The sequence below is a fragment of the Labeo rohita genome, chromosome 13 (genome assembly GCF_022985175.1).
Source record: "Labeo rohita strain BAU-BD-2019 chromosome 13, IGBB_LRoh.1.0, whole genome shotgun sequence".
Taxonomy (NCBI): Eukaryota; Metazoa; Chordata; class Actinopteri; order Cypriniformes; family Cyprinidae; genus Labeo; species Labeo rohita.
In genome coordinates, this window is record NC_066881.1 from 29,682,224 (window position 1) to 29,700,791 (window position 18,568).

At 32.6% G+C, this 18,568-nt stretch overlaps 1 protein-coding gene across 1 annotated transcript in view; it reads left to right on the forward strand.

Annotated features, from left to right (window-relative positions):
* The window catches only part of cdh23 (cadherin-related 23), a 308,861-nt gene that overhangs the window by 153,893 nt on the left and 136,400 nt on the right, over positions 1 to 18,568 (forward strand). Inside the window, exon 10 of the mRNA XM_051125171.1 lies at positions 14,062 to 14,174. Coding sequence (XP_050981128.1) covers positions 14,062 to 14,174 — 113 coding nt within the window. The remainder of the gene's footprint in view (positions 1 to 14,061; positions 14,175 to 18,568) is intronic.

Below are 18,568 nucleotides of genomic sequence, written 5' to 3' on the forward strand. Positions count from 1 at the left end.
CAGCTGTTACACCAGTTTTAAGTGTCACATGATCCTTCAGAAATCATTCTAATATGCTGATTTATTATTAGAATTATCTATGTTGGAAACGGTTGTGCTGCCAAATATTTTTTTGGAACAAAGATTTTTGTTTTCAGGATTCTTTGATGAATAACAAGTTAAGAAGAACAGCATTTATTCAAAATATAGATCTTTTCTAACATTGTAAATCTATGCTATCACTTTTTGTTAATTTAACACATTCTTGGTGAATAAAAGTATTAATTTATTTAAAAAAGGAAGAAAAAAAATGTACTAACCCCAAACTTTTGAACAGTAATGTATATTGTTGATAAAAATAAAATTTAAATAAATACTTTTCTTTTTAAAGTAGAAGTCCACTTCCAGAACAAAATTGACAGATAATGTACTTGTCATCCAAGATGTTCATGTCTTTCTTTCTTCAGCCATAAAGAAATTATGTTTTTTGAGGGAAACATTTCAGGATTTTTCTCCATATAATGGACTGCTATGGTGCCCCGATTTTGAACTATTGAATTTTTTTTTTTTTAACTTAATGCAGAATATGTATAATACGCATTGAAATCTACATTATTTGCATGCACAGTAAAATAAATGTGCATAATTTTTTATAAAAGTTAAAATCTGCATTAAAATATACTGTGCAAACTGAAGATTTGTATGTGTGTGTGCAAGAATGTCACACCTGTAGCTACACAAACATACACTGTCACATTTGCCAGGACTCAATTTTATCCCCTCGACAGCTTTTTTTTTCTGCCCCCTCCTCTCTACACCTTTTGCCCCCAATTCTCCATAATTACCCAGAAGGCTGTGCTCCTTCCTCCACCTGCAGTGGCCCCATCGTCACCCCATTCTCTGGCCAACAATGGACTGGCATAGGCCCAGTACGCAGCGACTACAGACAAGCCTGGCCTGGGGTTAATCTCCTGTGCCCCAGCCTCTGTCAACATGCCCACACTCTGCCCTCGTTTATTGCACAAACGTGCTACGCTCAGACACCATTACAGCAGACGTGCGGTAGGGAGAGCGCGCATGAAGCTGTAAATGTTTGTGCCATGGGAAATGGGAACTTTGGCGATAGTTAGCAGGTGTTTGTTCCAAGAGGAAACGATGATAGGTATGTGACTCTGCTCATTGTCAAGCATTGGAGCTGTTGCAATGAGTAGGAAAATGCAGCGTTTTAACATTGGGAGAGGGGAGGCGGTGTTAGTGGTTTAGTCCCAGACCCCCATAAGAACAAAAACATTCCCATTCTGTTTCTTTTTCAGTTATTCCCCTGACATAGCATGATTGTTTTTCATTCATTCAACCTTTTATCAGTGATGTGAAATTGATTTTCTGTCGGACTATTTCTAAGCACGCTCAAGTGCGCCACACGCAGTATTGTGGAGCGGTATAGTGTGGGAGTGTCACCGCAAATCCTCATCTGAACATGATTTGTAATATACTTCAGTTTCTGTAATTATCTCCATTTACCTTTGACTTGTCATGTCTTTAACGATATCTTGCACACCTAGTCTTTAATATACGCATATACCCCATGAAGCATAGAAACATGGTAAGATACTTTAATAAGGAGTTTTCATTGTAGAATTTTACACTTACGCTTTTATGCTTAAGAAAATACTTCCAAATAGGCATGCATGATATTATCAGACCGATATCAGAATCAGCCAATAATGGCTTTAAATGTAAAAATCGGCATTGGCCCAATATGAAAAATTATGCCGATATATCTCGCCGATAAGAGTGATAACTCATGTGCTCAGGGTGTGCTAGCGATTAGATCACATCTGCAGTGTGGCTCATTCTTGAAGCAAAGTTTTGCCTGAATGATTACTAGATTAACTGTCATGCATTTAATCTGAGAATGCACATACAGAATTAAGTGTTCGGTATGTGATAGAGGAAACAGTAATGGCAGCAGCGACAGCCTCCCCAGGGTCCTAATGCCTGTTCAGTAAGGAGTTTTAATTTGTTGGTCTACTTCTAATAAAATAAAAGTAAAATACACAAATATCACCTAGACTGTGTTTATGATTAAATAAAGCAGTAATTGGTATCATAAAATCATGAGTATGTTTTGTTTTAAAGGTCAGAAGCGACAGCTTACATGAATAAAAAAAATCACAAACATGACACTTGTAAATTAAATAATTTTATATATACTGATTTATTCATTAATGTGTAATATGTTAATTTTTTTTAAAAACAAATTATGAGTTCTAAAAGAGTTTCAGAATTTCTACAACTGTTTTTCTTTAGACCATCTACAAATGTTAAATTAAAACTTTACCACTGCATTTTTCTGAGAAAAAACAATTCATGTATCATTTATTTATAGTTATTTTCAAAGCTTCAGTGTACTGTCATTTAAAAGAACTTCATTATTGTTCATTTAATTCTAACAAATAAGTTCTTGTTAAAAACTAACCAAAAAAAATTGCTTATAATTTCCACACAGGAGTGTAGAACATAGGTGAGGATTATGCAATTGTGTTATCCCGTGTCGTGTAGCCGTCACGGAAGCGGGATTCTAATTACTAATGACTCGTTTAGACTGTACAGATTCGATTCTTTATTTTGGGAGACAATAACATCCACTTTTGGCTTTACAACTTTGCAGATCGTTTACATTCATATAAAGCTACATTACACTTTGCATGAAAGGCAATATTTGAAATGGCATAATAGGGGCACTTTAACTGCTGTGCGTCTTCTGGCAATGAACAGAAGTAGAGTTCCTGAATGAGTCGATGCTTTTGAACAAATCAGCTGAGTGAATGATTCATTGATTCACATATAAAACAGTCACGTGTTTCGTTCCTAAATGAATCATTGTTTAAACAAATTGGTTCAAACACAATTAACACTTTTGTACAGACTCATATAACATATGTATATACATATTTTTGAGTGTGTGAATTTTGTCTACCTGTGGTTACAGTTCCTACATCATTTTTGTAAATGTAGAATTAATTGATAGGTTAGTCTTGATTCGTTCAGACTCAGATTTCACATGCACACTCTTGCTTACACATACTTAATGAATAAGACTCACCAGTTCCTGAATGAATCAGTGTTTGGGAATGAATTAGTTGAGTGAGTAATTCAATGACTCACTCATTTTTTTCCATTTCTGAATCAATCAGGGTTTTGAATGAATCTGTTGAGTGAATGAGTCAATCATAAAGACATGTCACCAACTACTGGTGTATCGATGTTACCTGTAGCAGGAGATACAGCTGAGGTAAAAATAACTATTTTTTTTATCATATTAATGGTTAAACGCACTCAAATCTTAGTCAGAACTAAAATAAGGTAGTCTAAGGCATGAAGTGCTAGCTAACACTGTACCCACTGTTATAAACCCACTGTTTTTATTTTGAAGTCGTCCCTTTGGGGTGTATTTCAGCTGACACTGAATCCCCCCCGCTGCAACTCCTCTCCCGCTCGCTGACAGCCTAATGAAATTATTCACTAATTCACGGCGTGTCCACTAATTTGTTGCCTGACTGACTTGATAGATGCGACAAAGCGTGGCTATCTGCTGCGCAGGTTCGCTAACCCATAACTGTGAGCTAATTTGCGTCGCTCTGTTAGCATGGCTAAGATCAAGGCTGGCGACGCGGCTCTTGTAGTAAATCAGTCTGAAACAGAGAGATAGCAGGTGCCGCGGTAACAGAAGCTGAGGGCAGTGGAGTCTCATTCCTCTTCTTTAACGTGAGGTTCAGCTAAGCTCAGACGTGCAGATGATGGACTGTGACTTTAATTGATTTTACAGCGCCTTCACAAACAGAAGGTAAACAAGTGCTGTCTGGGAGGCAGAGTGTCAGCACACATAGGGGTGCGACTTTAGATGAGGAATATTTCAGGAAACTCCTGCTACGTATGACTCAGAAGTTTTGATGGTTTCATGCATTCAGCAGCATTTTTTATGCTTGCTGCAGGTGAAATCATATTTAATGTTGTGTAATTAGTCATAAAACAGAGCTGAAATTGATTTTAATAATGACTTAATAATTTAGCCTTGAATTATAAACAGTGCTGGTTTGAGTTACTTTCAATACAAAAACAGCAACAACAACAATAATATTATTATTATTAAATTAATAAAATATTTAATTATATATTTAAAAAATATTATTTATATTAATAAATGGTGAAAAACAACAAGGTTGCTTTTTACTATTTATAATAATACATTATTAGTATTAATATTATATTATTATTACATTTATAGTATTATTCAGTCAGCAAGATGTTTGTAATGTAAAAAAGATGTCCCTTGTGCTTACCGAGGCTGCATTTATTTGCTCAAAAATATAATCAAATATTATTACAATTTAAAATAACTGACATATTATTATTATTATTATTATTATTATTATTTATTGTTGTTGTTTTTCACTATTTATTATTATTATTATTATTATTATTATAATTATCGTTGTTGTTGTTGCTGTTGTTCACTATTATATGATTATTATTATTATATCAGTCAGTAAAATTTTTGTAATTTAAATAAAAATAAAGAATGCATTTATTTTGATCAAATATACATTCAAAACAGTAATTTTGTGAAATATTAAAATTTAAAATAACTGACATTTATTATTATTATTACTGTTAATATTTGTTATTTTTCACTATTTATTATTATATAATATCATTGTTGTTTGTTGTTGCTGTTGTTTTTCACTATTTATTATTATTATTATTATTATTTTTAATAACATTATTATTATTCAGTCAGTAAACATTTTGTAATGTTTTTAGAAATTTTGCTCAAATATAAATTCAGATTATTACAATTTAAAATAACTTTTATTATTATTATTATTATTATTATTATTATTATTATTATTAGGTTGTTGTTGTTGTAGTTGTTCCACTAGTTTTCCACTAGTTATTATTATTATTATTATTATTATTATTATTCAGTCAGAAAAAAAAAAATGTTTTTAGAAGTCCCTTGTGCTTACCACAGCTGCATTTATTTTGCTCAAAAATAGTCAAAAAAGTAATTTTGGGAAATAGTATTACAATTTAAAATGGGTGACATTAGTAATAATAATAATATTAATAATAATAATAATAATAATAATAATAATAATTGCTTTCACTGTTTTTTATTATTATTATTATTATTATTATTATTATTATTATTATTATTATTGTTAAGTCAGTAAGATTTTTGTGATGTTTTTAGAAGAAGTCCCTTATGCTTACCAAGGCTGCATTTATTTGCTCAAAAATACAGGTAAAACAGTTGTTTTATTAAATATTATTACAATTTAAAATAGCTGACTTTAATTTTAATATATTTTCCTTTTTTTATTGTGATGGCAAAGCTGAATATTTAGGAAATGTGCTGATTTGGTGCTCAAAAAATATTTCTTTTTTTTTTTTTTAACATTCTAAAATGAATAGAACATTTAGAAGAACAACATTTATTGAAATGGAAATCTTTTGTAACATTATGTACTTTCTGTTTTTATGTACTCTTTACTGTTTTTACTTTCACTTTTGATCAGTTTAGTGCATCCCTGCTGAATAAATCTATGAATTAAAAAAATACTGACACCAAGCCTTTGAACAGTAGTGTATAATATTGTTTTAGGAGTATTATTATTATTATATGTTGACCTTGTTGAGCTGAAGTGAAAATTGTTAACGAATCATTTTTAGTTCATCTAATAGACTATAATTGAATTCCATTAAAGGGTATAATGAGTGGGTTTCCCCGGTAGTGTAATTTAGCGGCAGCTCTCTGTCTCTCTTTCTGTCTTTGCTGTGGTGTTGGTGTGCTCGTCTTAAGCTGTCTTAGCTGCTGGCTCTCAGCAGGATTAGAGTGAGTGAGCTATCTGCTCTCCTGCACAGCTCCACTCACTCACACTCGCCTCTTTATTCTCTCCATCAACTTCAGCTGAGCTTGATTTCTCCAACAGTGAATTCTCTCTGCTGTCACTCTGTGTGTTGATGAGATGTCAATCTCTGCGGGGGAGAGTTTTTGTTCTGTCAGGCAGAACGAAGCGTCGTTTTGGTCTTCTGAAGAGTCTGCTTATCTCACGCTAATGTAGCCGCTTCAAAATCACAGCTCTCGACTGCTGACTCTGTGCTGTGTACAGTTACTAAATTATTAACCTGCATTTTGTTGCCTCTACATTAAGGAATAGTTTATCCAGTGAGGACAATTCTGTCATTATTTTTTCTCCCTTATGTCTTTTCAGTTTTTGCCTCGAAAGTGATTGGTTCATTTTGATCATGTCTGTTACACTCCAAACAAGATGACCAAAAAAATAAAAAATAACACGCTATAAAAATGGTTTATATGACTATATTTAAAGTGTTCCAGAGCAATATGGTTGGTGTGTGTGAGAAAAAAGACCAGATTTTGTTATTTATGGATAATCCTTCCCTCTTAAATTTTACTCACATCTTTAAGATTAAAACAAAAGCTTTTTTGGTCATTGTTACCTTATGCTATTAGTTTTTGCATAACCAATCCAAAGTAAAGTCATCATTATTATTGTTTTATTAGTATTATTAATATTATTGTATTATATCTATATTATTAATGTTTTTTCATACATTAATATTTTACCTTAATATTTATTTTGATAATTATATGAAATTTATTTTAGAAATTAGAAGTATATTGAAGTATATTATTATATTATAGTAAGGTTATTATTATTATATTTTATATATTATTAATATTGTTAATATATTAATATTTTAAGTGAATATTTATTTTAATAATTGACATTTATTTTAGTAAGTATTTAATATATATTATTATTATTATTATTTTTTATATTATTATTACTGTTATTATTATTATTATTATAATTAATAGTAAGCTTATTATTTTTTAGTATTAATAATATTGTTATATTTAATATATATTATTAATATTTTAATATATTAATATTTTAAGTTAATATTTGTTTTAATAATTATATGAAATTTATTTTAGTAATTATTTAATGTATTATTATTATTATTATTAATAATAGTAAGGTTATTATTTTTTAGTATTATTAATGTTGTTATATGTTATATAATTTTTTATAAAAAATATTAATAATAATTAATATTTTAAATTAATATTTATTTTAGTAATTACATTTTTGCTTTTAGTTTTGGTTTTAGTTAACAATAAAAAAATGGTTTTGAGTTTATGGGTTTAGACATTTTATCAACATATGATGAGAATATATTTCAAGTCCATAAAATCTCTCTTCATGCCACGTTTATAATTAGCGTCTACTTACGACCTCCTTAGAAATGAATCAGCGTCTGCACCTCACCTTAAGAAATATATTTGCATTGGTGGGTAAGGATTATTATCATTTCAAATCAGCGCACTCTTCGGCGGTCTTACTCCAATGAACAGCCAAACATGCTAATTTGAATGAATCCATCAGGTCAGCGTAGCTCTCAGCTGCACGTTTGATTTCACACTGGGCAATTGGGAAAGTGAATTAAAGTGTGTGTTCTAATTGGCTGCCGATGCCCAGAGGAGCCAATATATGCATACACTCGGTTCAAGCGCTCTCAATCAATCTGGGTACTCCCATTGTTTGATTTCCATTACGCAGATGGTTCAGATTGTTGTTTGAATGTATAAATCACAGCTATCTCTGCAGGGCAGCTCTGAGTCGCTCATGCATGCTCAACAAGCTCCGTCTCAATCCAATGCTGGTGCTGCAGCGGTGTGGCTATGTCCAATTTAGCATAACAATAGTGAACACCTGAGATGAGAAGAACGAGAAAGAATATAAGTTTGCGTACCTGGGAAGTAGGAGGTGAAAAAACTTAATGATGAGGTGGAATGGAGCGATAGGAGGGTGGAGGAATGTAAGAGCTGAGATTTGGAGGACAGAACTATGCAATATTTAGAATTGAAGATTCTGCCGGTACCAAGACTTAAACCCGCGACCTTTCGGTTACAAGTTCGACTCTCTTACCATTAGGCTTGTCTGTCTGTCTGTCTGTCGTACGTCCTATTGTTCTTTTTATCGTTCTTTCGTTTGATCTATCATTCTGTCTATCATTCTGTCTATCGATTGATCTATCATTCTGGCGTTTGTTCTATGTATCGTTCTGTCGTGCATTCTATATCTATCGTTCTATCTATTGTTCTATCATCTATCTGTCGTTCCATCTAACATTCTATCAGTCATTGCCAAAAGGGACGTTCCCCCCTGGAGCTATCTATCTATCTATCTATCTATCTATCTGTTGTTCCATCTAACATTCTATCAGTCGTTCTATCATTCTGTCATACTTTTTACGTATCATTCTGTCATTCATTCTGTAGTTCTGTCCTTCTATCTGTCATTCTATCGATCTATCGTTCTGTCTCTATCTATCTATCTATCTATCTATCTATCTATCTATCTATCTATCTATCTATCTGTTGTTCCATCTAACATTCTATCAGTCGTTCCATCATTTGTCATACGTTCTATGTATCATTCTGTCATTCATTCTGTAGTTCTGTCGTTCTATCGATCTATCGTTCTGTCTCTATCTATCTATCTATCTATCTATCTATCTATCTATCTATCTATCTATCTATCTATCTATCTGTTGTTCCATCTAACATTCTATCAGTCGTTCTATCATTCTGTCATACTTTTTACGTATCATTCTGTCATTCATTCTGTAGTTCTGTCCTTCTATCTGTCATTCTATCGATCTATCGTTCTGTCTCTATCTATCTATCTATCTATCTATCTATCTATCTATCTATCGTTCTATCTATCGTTCTCTCTATCGTTCTATCGTTCTATCGTTCCATTTAACATTCTATCAGTCGTTCCATCATTTGTCATACGTTCTATGTATCATTCTGTCATTCATTCTGTAGTTCTGTCCTTCTATCTGTCATTCTATCGATCTATCGTTCTGTCTCTATCTATCTATCTATCATCTATCTATCTATCTATCGTTCTATCTATCGTTCTCTCTATCGTTCTATCGTTCTATCGTTCCATTTAACATTCTATCAGTCGTTCCATCATTTGTCATACGTTCTATGTATCATTCTGTCATTCATTCTGTAGTTCTGTCCTTCTATCTGTCATTCTATCGATCTATCGTTCTGTCTCTATCTATCTATCTATCTATCTATCTATCTATCTATCTATCTATCTATCTATCTATCTATCGTTCTATCTATCGTTCTATCTATCGTTCTATCGTTTTATCGTTCCATTTAACATTCTATCAGTCGTTCCATCATTTGTCATACGTTCTATGTATCATTCTGTCATTCATTCTGTAGTTCTGTCGTTCTATCGATCTATCGTTCTGTCTCTATCTATCTATCTATCTATCTATCTATCTATCTATCTATCTATCTGTTGTTCCATCTAACATTCTATCAGTCGTTCTATCATTCTGTCATACTTTTTACGTATCATTCTGTCATTCATTCTGTAGTTCTGTCCTTCTATCTGTCATTCTATCGATCTATCGTTCTGTCTCTATCTATCTATCTATCTATCTATCTATCTATCTATCTATCTATCTATCTATCGTTCTATCTATCGTTCTCTCTATCGTTCTATCGTTCTATCGTTCCATTTAACATTCTATCAGTCGTTCCATCATTTGTCATACGTTCTATGTATCATTCTGTCATTCATTCTGTAGTTCTGTCCTTCTATCGATCTATCGTTCTATCTCTATCTATCTATCTATCTGTTGTTCTATCATTCTATCGTTCCATCTAACATTCTGTCAGTCATTCTATCATTCTGTCAAATGTTCTATGTATCGTTCTGTCATTCATTCTGTAGTTCTATCGTTCTATCTGTCGTTCTATTGCTCTATCATCTATCTATCGTTCTATCGTTCTATCTATCTATCTATCATTCTGTCATTCCATCTAACATTCTATCAGTCGTTCTGTCATTCTGTCATATGTTCTATGTATCGTTCTGTCATTCATTCTGTAGTTCTGTCGTTCTTATCTGTCGTTCTATCTATCATCTATCTATCTGTCTATCAATCGTTCTATCTAATGTTGTATCAGTCGTTCTATCATTCTGTCGAACGTTCTATTTATCGTTCTGTCGTTCATTCTGTAGTTCTATCGTTCTATCATTCTGTCCCTCTCTGTGTTTCTATCTGCCGTTCTATTTATCTATCTAGCATTCTATTGTTCTATCTATTGTTCTATCTAATTTTCTATCATTCTATCATTCTGTTGTTCTATGAATCTATCGCTTTATCATTCTTTCAGTCTGTCGTTCTATCATTCTATCTGTCGTTCAATTTATCATTCTAAATATTGTTCTATGAATATCTCTAAATATCTATCATCTATTTAACTGTTGTTCTATTGTTCTATCAGTCTATTGCAATCTATTGTACTTTCAATCTATCGTTCTATCATTCCATCTAACATTCTATCTATCTATCTATCTATCTATCTATCTATCTATCTATCGTTCTGTCGTTCTATCGTTCCATTTAACATTCTATCAGTCGTTCCATCATTTGTCATACGTTCTATGTATCATTCTGTCATTCATTCTGTAGTTCTGTCCTTCTATCGATCTATCGTTCTATCTCTATCTATCTATCTATCTATCTATCTGTTGTTCTATCATTCTATCGTTCCATCTAACATTCTGTCAGTCATTCTATCATTCTGTCATATGTTCTATGTATCGTTCTGTCATTCATTCTGTAGTTCTATCGTTCTATCTGTCGTTCTATTGCTCTATCATCTATCTATCATTCTATCGTTCTATCGTTCTATCATTCTATCATTCCATCTAACATTCTATCAGTCGTTCTGTCATTCTGTCATATGTTCTATGTATCGTTCTGTCATTCATTCTGTAGTTCTGTCGTTCTTATCTGTCGTTCTATCTATCATCTATCTATCTGTCTATCAATCGTTCTATCTAATGTTGTATCAGTCGTTCTATCATTCTGTCGAACGTTCTATTTATCGTTCTGTCGTTCATTCTGTAGTTCTATCGTTCTATCATTCTGTCCCTCTCTGTGTTTCTATCTGCCGTTCTATTTATCTATCTAGCATTCTATTGTTCTATCTATTGTTCTATCTAATTTTCTATCATTCTATCATTCTGTTGTTCTATGAATCTATCGCTTTATCATTCTTTCAGTCTGTCGTTCTATCATTCTATCTGTCGTTCAATTTATCATTCTAAATATTGTTCTATGAATATCTCTAAATATCTATCATCTATTTAACTGTTGTTCTATTGTTCTATCAGTCTATTGCAATCTATTGTACTTTCAATCTATCGTTCTATCATTCCATCTAACATTCTATCTATCTATCTATCTATCTATCTATCTATCTATCTATCTATCTATCTATCTATCTATCGTTCTGTCGTTCTATCGTTCCATTTAACATTCTATCAGTCGTTCCATCATTTGTCATACGTTCTATGTATCATTCTGTCATTCATTCTGTAGTTCTGTCCTTCTATCGATCTATCGTTCTATCTCTATCTATCTATCTATCTATCTATCTGTTGTTCTATCATTCTATCGTTCCATCTAACATTCTGTCAGTCATTCTATCATTCTGTCATATGTTCTATGTATCGTTCTGTCATTCATTCTGTAGTTCTATCGTTCTATCTGTCGTTCTATTGCTCTATCATCTATCTATCATTCTATCGTTCTATCGTTCTATCATTCTATCATTCCATCTAACATTCTATCAGTCGTTCTGTCATTCTGTCATATGTTCTATGTATCGCTCTGTCATTCATTCTGTAGTTCTCTCGTTCTTATCTGTCGTTCTATCTATCATCTATCTATCTGTCTATCAATCGTTCTATCTAATGTTGTATCAGTCGTTCTATCATTCTGTCGAACGTTCTATTTATCGTTCTGTCGTTCATTCTGTAGTTCTATCGTTCTATCATTCTGTCGCTCTCTGTCGTTCTATCTGCCGTTCTATTTATCTATCTAGCGTTCTATTGTTCTATCTATTGTTCTATCTAATTTTCTATCATTCTATCATTCTGTTGTTCTATGAATCTATCGCTTTATCATTCTTTCAATCTGTCGTTCTATCATTCTATCTGTCGTTCAATTTATCATTCTAAATATTGTTCTATGAATATCTCTAAATATCTATCATCTATTTAACTGTTGTTCTATTGTTCTATCAGTCTATTGCAATCTATCTATCTATCTATCTATCTATCTATCTATCTATCTATCTATCTATCTATCTTTTGGTCTATCGAGCTATCGATGTATCTAGACTGTCTTGACAAACGTTATTTTTGTTAATAATTGCAGCTGTATGATTTTTCCTAAATAAACTTGCATTCTACTTTCTTACATCAAATTCCAGTTGCCATTTTGCATCCAGTTTGGGACTTCAAAATCAATTTGAATTTAAATGCAGGGCTTGAGTTGGAATTTAAAAGGCATTTTAGTTTATTTCAGTTTTGCATGGCAAACAGCCCTGATGGAGGAGTGGGGAGGTGGAGGCAGGGAGCAACATGAAAGTAGAGGAACTGTGCTGGATAGTTTTACATGGGAATGGGGATGTGGAGGAATGTAGGAGTGAGTAGGTAGCGAACGGAGCGATGGGGGGCTGATGATCTTTAGTAGTACATGATTGTACATGATGAGAGCTGTACAGAGGTGAGATCTATCATAAAGAACAAAAGAAGACTGTTAGAAAAGAAGACAGATTGTGTGTCACTCTGTGTGCCGTCTGCATCTGCTGGACTTAATTAGTGTGCAGTGAGTATACACCGCAGCTGTGAGAGATGGACATGAAAATATAATGAAAATAATTACCGAAATATCATATAATTAAGGAAAGTGAGGTGTTAATGAGATGAGCAGTTTATCGAGGGAGTATGAAATGTTTTGAGCGAAAGATGAATTAGAAAAGAATAGTGGATTGGTTGACAAGCCGGTCTAGCGCTCTATTGTAGCCCTAAAGTTTGGGCCACTGCTGCCATGCACTGAACTAATTACCCAAAACCAGCATGATATCTCAGGAGTAACGGATTAATTAACAGGGCCGCTGTTCGCATAGTCGGAAGATATTATTTTCTCCATCCCAGACCAGGGAGAGGTCCAGTCCCAAACCACACGCCTGCTCTCTGTCAGACAGTTTCTGTTTCTTACTCTTTGTCTATGTCTAGTTTTTTGTTGACATAACATTGAAGTATGATTTAGCAACACACCTAGTATAATTAGAAGAGGCTTTATGAACATAAGTTCATCACTGTGTTGGAACTTGTAGAATTTTTAATTTTTTATTTTCTAAAATCCAGATGATGTGTTCTTCTCTCTCAGGCGTCTCTGTGGTGGCGTATGCCTGACTTACATTAAACAACCAGGGTTGTGTGTGCGTTGTTTATAATTAAATTGATAATGCCTTTAAGTGACAATTTGGATCATGACGGGTGCATGATTGCAGTACAAATTAGAATGCAATGAAGTGGAATTTCATGGAAATTAATTCATGCAATTTCAAGAATTTCAGACAACAAATTGTCTAAAAAAAACAAAGCCTTGACATTTTCCAGGCCTTACAGACTGATAGATAGATCTATATAATTTTAGTACAATCCTGCCCTCGCATTAATGTGCAAATTTGCACCATTTCTGTCATAAAACTGTCATATCGTCCAGCCCTAATTTCTAGGATAGGAATGATCAGATGAATTCTTTTAAATCCTGAGCTGCCAGAAGGGACGTTCCCCCCTGGAGCGGAGGTTAAGTGCCCTGCTTCAGGGCAGAATGGTGATTAGGGAACTCAACGACCCTCTGTTTCACTGACGCCTCTGAGGATTTTGACCTACAACCTTTTGAGTTTGGGCTCAGATATTTAACCACTTTACAATCATGACCCTCCAATTATTAAAATATGCTAATAAGTCAAAGTGTAATGAGGGTACAGACTCTTCAGTTTAATGTAGCAGTATTCAGTGCAAACAGAAACATCTTTCGACCTTTTTGCCACAAAATTCACCTGCTTTTTATTATTCTGTTCATCAGGTAACACCAACAGTATGTTCACTCTCGACTACATCAGCGGATCCCTGACAGTGAGTGGACAGCTGGATCGAGAAAACCCCTTGTACTCATCCGGATTCACCATCACAGTTAAGGTGAGACTCAAACTTACATGTGGAGGTTTTCACAAGGATTCATTAAAAATTGTTTTTGAACTTTAAAATTGTTTTTTAACAGGATTTGTTTAATTTCAACTGCAAGGGTTGGAAATTAATATTTTTGTGAACCAGATGCTAAGCTCCAATGGCAGTTTTTTTAACAGAAGATACACATTTGGACAAGAGCTTTTGGAGTAATAAAATGTATTTAAATAAAAATAAAATACCAAGAATGTAACTGTTTTTCTTATATTACACTACCAGTCAAAAGTTTTTGAACAGCAAGATTTTGAATGTTTTTTTAAACAATTCTCTTCTGCTCACCAAGCCTGCATTTATTTGATCCAAAATACAGCAAAAGCACTAATATTGTGAAATATTTTTACTATTTAAAATAACTGCTTTCTATTTGAATATATTTTAAAATGTAATTTATTCCTGTGATCAAAGCTAAATTTTCAGCATCATTACTCCAGTCTTCAGTGTCACACGATCCTTCAGAAACAATTGTAATATGCTATTTGCTGTTTAAGAAACATTGTGTAATTTTCCATCTTTGATGAATAGAAAAATCAAAGATCAGCATTTATCTAAAATATTTTTTTTGTGACATTATACAGTAGTCAACATTTGAAGTGGATCAAAACCTTTCATCAAAGTTGTCCTAAAACCAAAACAATACCCGTTCTTGTCCTAGGACAACTCTGATTAACTTTTTTGATCCACTTGGAACTACTGTACACTATACCATTCAAAAACTTGGAGTCAGTATATATTTTTTTCTTTTTGGGAAAGAAATTATTGAAATGAATACTTTTATTGAGCAAGGATGTTTTAAATTATAGGTTTTGTCAAAGAAACCTATAAAAATTCTACTCAGCTGTTTTCAACAACAACAACAACAATAATAATAATAATAATAAATATTTTTTTGAGCAGCAAATCAGAATTTTAGAATGATTTCTGCAATTCTCATGTGATTGCAGCAATGAGCTAGAAATTTAGCTTTGCAATCACAGGAATAAGTTACATTATAAAATATATTCAAATAGAAAACAGTTATTTAAAATTCAAAGAAAAAAATATTTCAAAATGTTACTGTTTTTGCTGTACTTTGGATCAAATATATGCAGTACATATATAGTATATATTTGGTGAGCAGAAGAGACTTCTTTAAAAACAGAAAATCTTACTGTTCAAAAACTTTTGTGTATTGGTAATGTATATTATTTGGTAAAATTCTTTTGAGTGCTTCCTCAATTGTACCAAAAGAGCTGTTCATAGATTTGTTGAGAAACTGTAATCGTTTGCTGGAACTGGAATCAGAATAGTGAAGTTCCTTAAGCTCTTAAAACCTTTTATCATAAGTCTTTCAACCCAGTGTGAGATTCAAATCCACTAATGCATTATTTAAATCTATTCTGTAATGTTTCAAGGTCAAGATTGATTTTAAATGAAGAATGAAATCACATATAAGCAGATTTGTTCTGTTTCCAGAAATTCTCGTGTAGTAGCTCTGGTTAGTCTCTCGTCCTCTGCGCTGAGCTCATTGGGATCGCTGCCAAATGCAGTATTGATTCTACAGTAAATGTTTGTTTGAGTGTGACTGTAATTTATCGAGCCATTTACCCACATTGAGCATATCAGGATCAGTGTGTGAAAAGGTCTCACTGACCCTGGAGCTTTCAATACATATTTAACTCTTTTGCATAGCTATTACAAAAGTGTAAAACACTTCTAATTGCACTGAACTGGATTTTCCAGGCTTACAGTCTATGTAAAATGATTTTTGGAAGTTGTACAGGAAAATAATTTTTTTTTTTCTCCAGTGTAGGTCACAAAAGAAAAACAAAAAAAGGGTATTTTTGTGTCATAGATCATGTCAACTCTTTTTACAGACAGTTAGATGTTCTTGTTTCCATTGAAGCTCAAGGTGAACCTTTTTTGCAGACACAAATATATTAATCTATTATGCCCTGCTGCTGTTGGAATGAGTGACCATGTGACAGACACTGTGTGTGTGTGATGTCATCGTTATCTCTGTGCCCCGCTGACAGTTCCAGGGCCAAACACTGGAGGAGTGTGTGTGTGTTTTAATGTCCCTCTAGACCTCAGCCAGGAAAACTCTTTGTTCCTGTCTCTCCATCTCTGAGAGCTCAGTTTAGGAGAGGCCTTTAGGCTTCTGAAATAGTAGTGCGCACACACACACCTTTGACTCCTCTTCGGGCTGTATGGCGATGAGATGAGAATGAGGGAGAAATAGAAAGAAGAGCAGACAGATTTCAGTTTAGAGCAACATTTAAAATCATTCCAGGAAGCACCACATGTATGATACTCTCATGATTGCACAACTATCTTGCTAAAAAATGTGAATAACTGAAAATCTGAAATGGATGTTGTGACCCTGGACCACAAAACCAGTCATAAGGGTCATTTTTTTAAAATTCAGATTTAACAATCTGAATAAGCTTTACGCTGATGTATGATGTATGGTTTGTTAGGATAGGACAATATTTGGCCAAGATATAACTATTTGAAAATCTAGAATCTGAAAAAATATATATATATATTGAGAAAATCACCTTTAAAGTTGTCCAAATGAAGTTCTTAGCAATGCATATTACTAATCAAAAAATATATTTGATATATTTACAGTAGGAAATTTACAAAATATCTTCATGTGACATGATCTTTACTCAATATGATTTTTGGCATAAAAGAAAAATCAATAATTCTGATGCCTACAATGTATTTTTGGCTATTGCGACAAGTATACCTGTAGTTTTGTTGTCCGGGGTCACATATGGTGCCTATGTAATCATTTAAATGTTTGGGTTTGGGTTATCATGCTGTCCACAAACTGACAAAATTACACACCATAACTGTTTTCAATATTAATAATGAGTAAAAATGTTTTCTTGAGCAGCAAATCAGCATATTAGAATAATTTCTGAATGATCATGTGACACTGAGGACTGGAGTAATGCTGCTGAAAATTCACTTTTGCCATCAGATGAATAAATTGCATTTTAAAATATTAAAATACAAAAATAATGGTAAATGTATTAAGTATTGTATATTTAAAGAAATATTAAATTTATATTATAGATTTTTCTATAAAATATATACAAGCTTGGTGAGCATGTCTTTTTTTCAAAATTATATTATCTAAAAAAAAATATATATATATATATATATATATATATATAGAATTTTTTTTTCCAAATTCCATTTTTGTCCATTGTCCATAATGTTTTTATATTCCATTTATTTTCTGTTCGAATTTTTCTAGACTCTGTTTTAATGGTTAAATTAAAAATATTAATCGAAAAACATTTCTAATTAATTGAACAGCAACTTATTAAAAGTTTAACAAAAAATACATTTTTAAGGCCCTGTGAAATACTTTTTTTTCCTTCTCAAATTCGGTTTTATTTTTTACCAAATGTTGTGTTTTCCATTATTATCTATTTATTTATGTAATTATTTATTCATTTTAATGCTTTCATTACATTTTAATAATTAAAAGCATCTCTAATTATTATAATATTTTGGTCAGAAAACTGTATTTAGATTTTTTTCTGGTAAAAAAAAATACTATATAATATTCTGCTAAATATTCCTTTAAAAAAAAATGTATAATAATTTTATTAGTAGTAGTAGTAGTAGTACTATCATTACATTAAGTAATATATTTCTGTCACAATTTCTTTAAGTTAAACTGAACTTTTATTTTGATGGGTTGCTATGAAGACCTGTAAGTTGCTGTTTGTGTATGTCTCACAAGAAATGGTAAAATGGTTGTGACATGACTCTCTTTAGAGATGTTTATGTGTTCATAGGGAAATCATAGGGCCCTAAGTATGTATACAGTGGCAAGAAAAAGTATGTGAACTTGTTAGAATTGGATGTATTTCATGTTGGTCATAAAACTCTTTTGTGTTGTTAGCTTAAGCGCATTATATTTGTTGATAAGACTTTTATGACAAATTAATGCAGAAAACCAAACAATTTCAATGGTTCCACATACTTTTTCTTGCCACTATTTATATTGCACTGGTACGCAGTAACAGGTCTATGGGAAAATTCAGTTTAGTGTTAAAAATACTTGGTCGTGACATGTCTGGAATCTTCAGACAGCCCAAAAAAGAGCTGTTTTAGATTAGCACTTTATTCAAATTGAGCTGAAAATGACCAGAAGCTGCTGTGTGGGGGATTCTGTTTCCAAAAGATTGGTGGCGATTTGGCCCTCTGTAGATTTCTGTCATTATTTCTCCGGCTCGGGATTTGACACACACTTTATCACATCGTTATCTCCTCTGCTCTGATAGGAACCCATTGAACTGCTGCTAGTGTCGGTCGATTTGAACGAACCTAAAAGTCGCCAATGC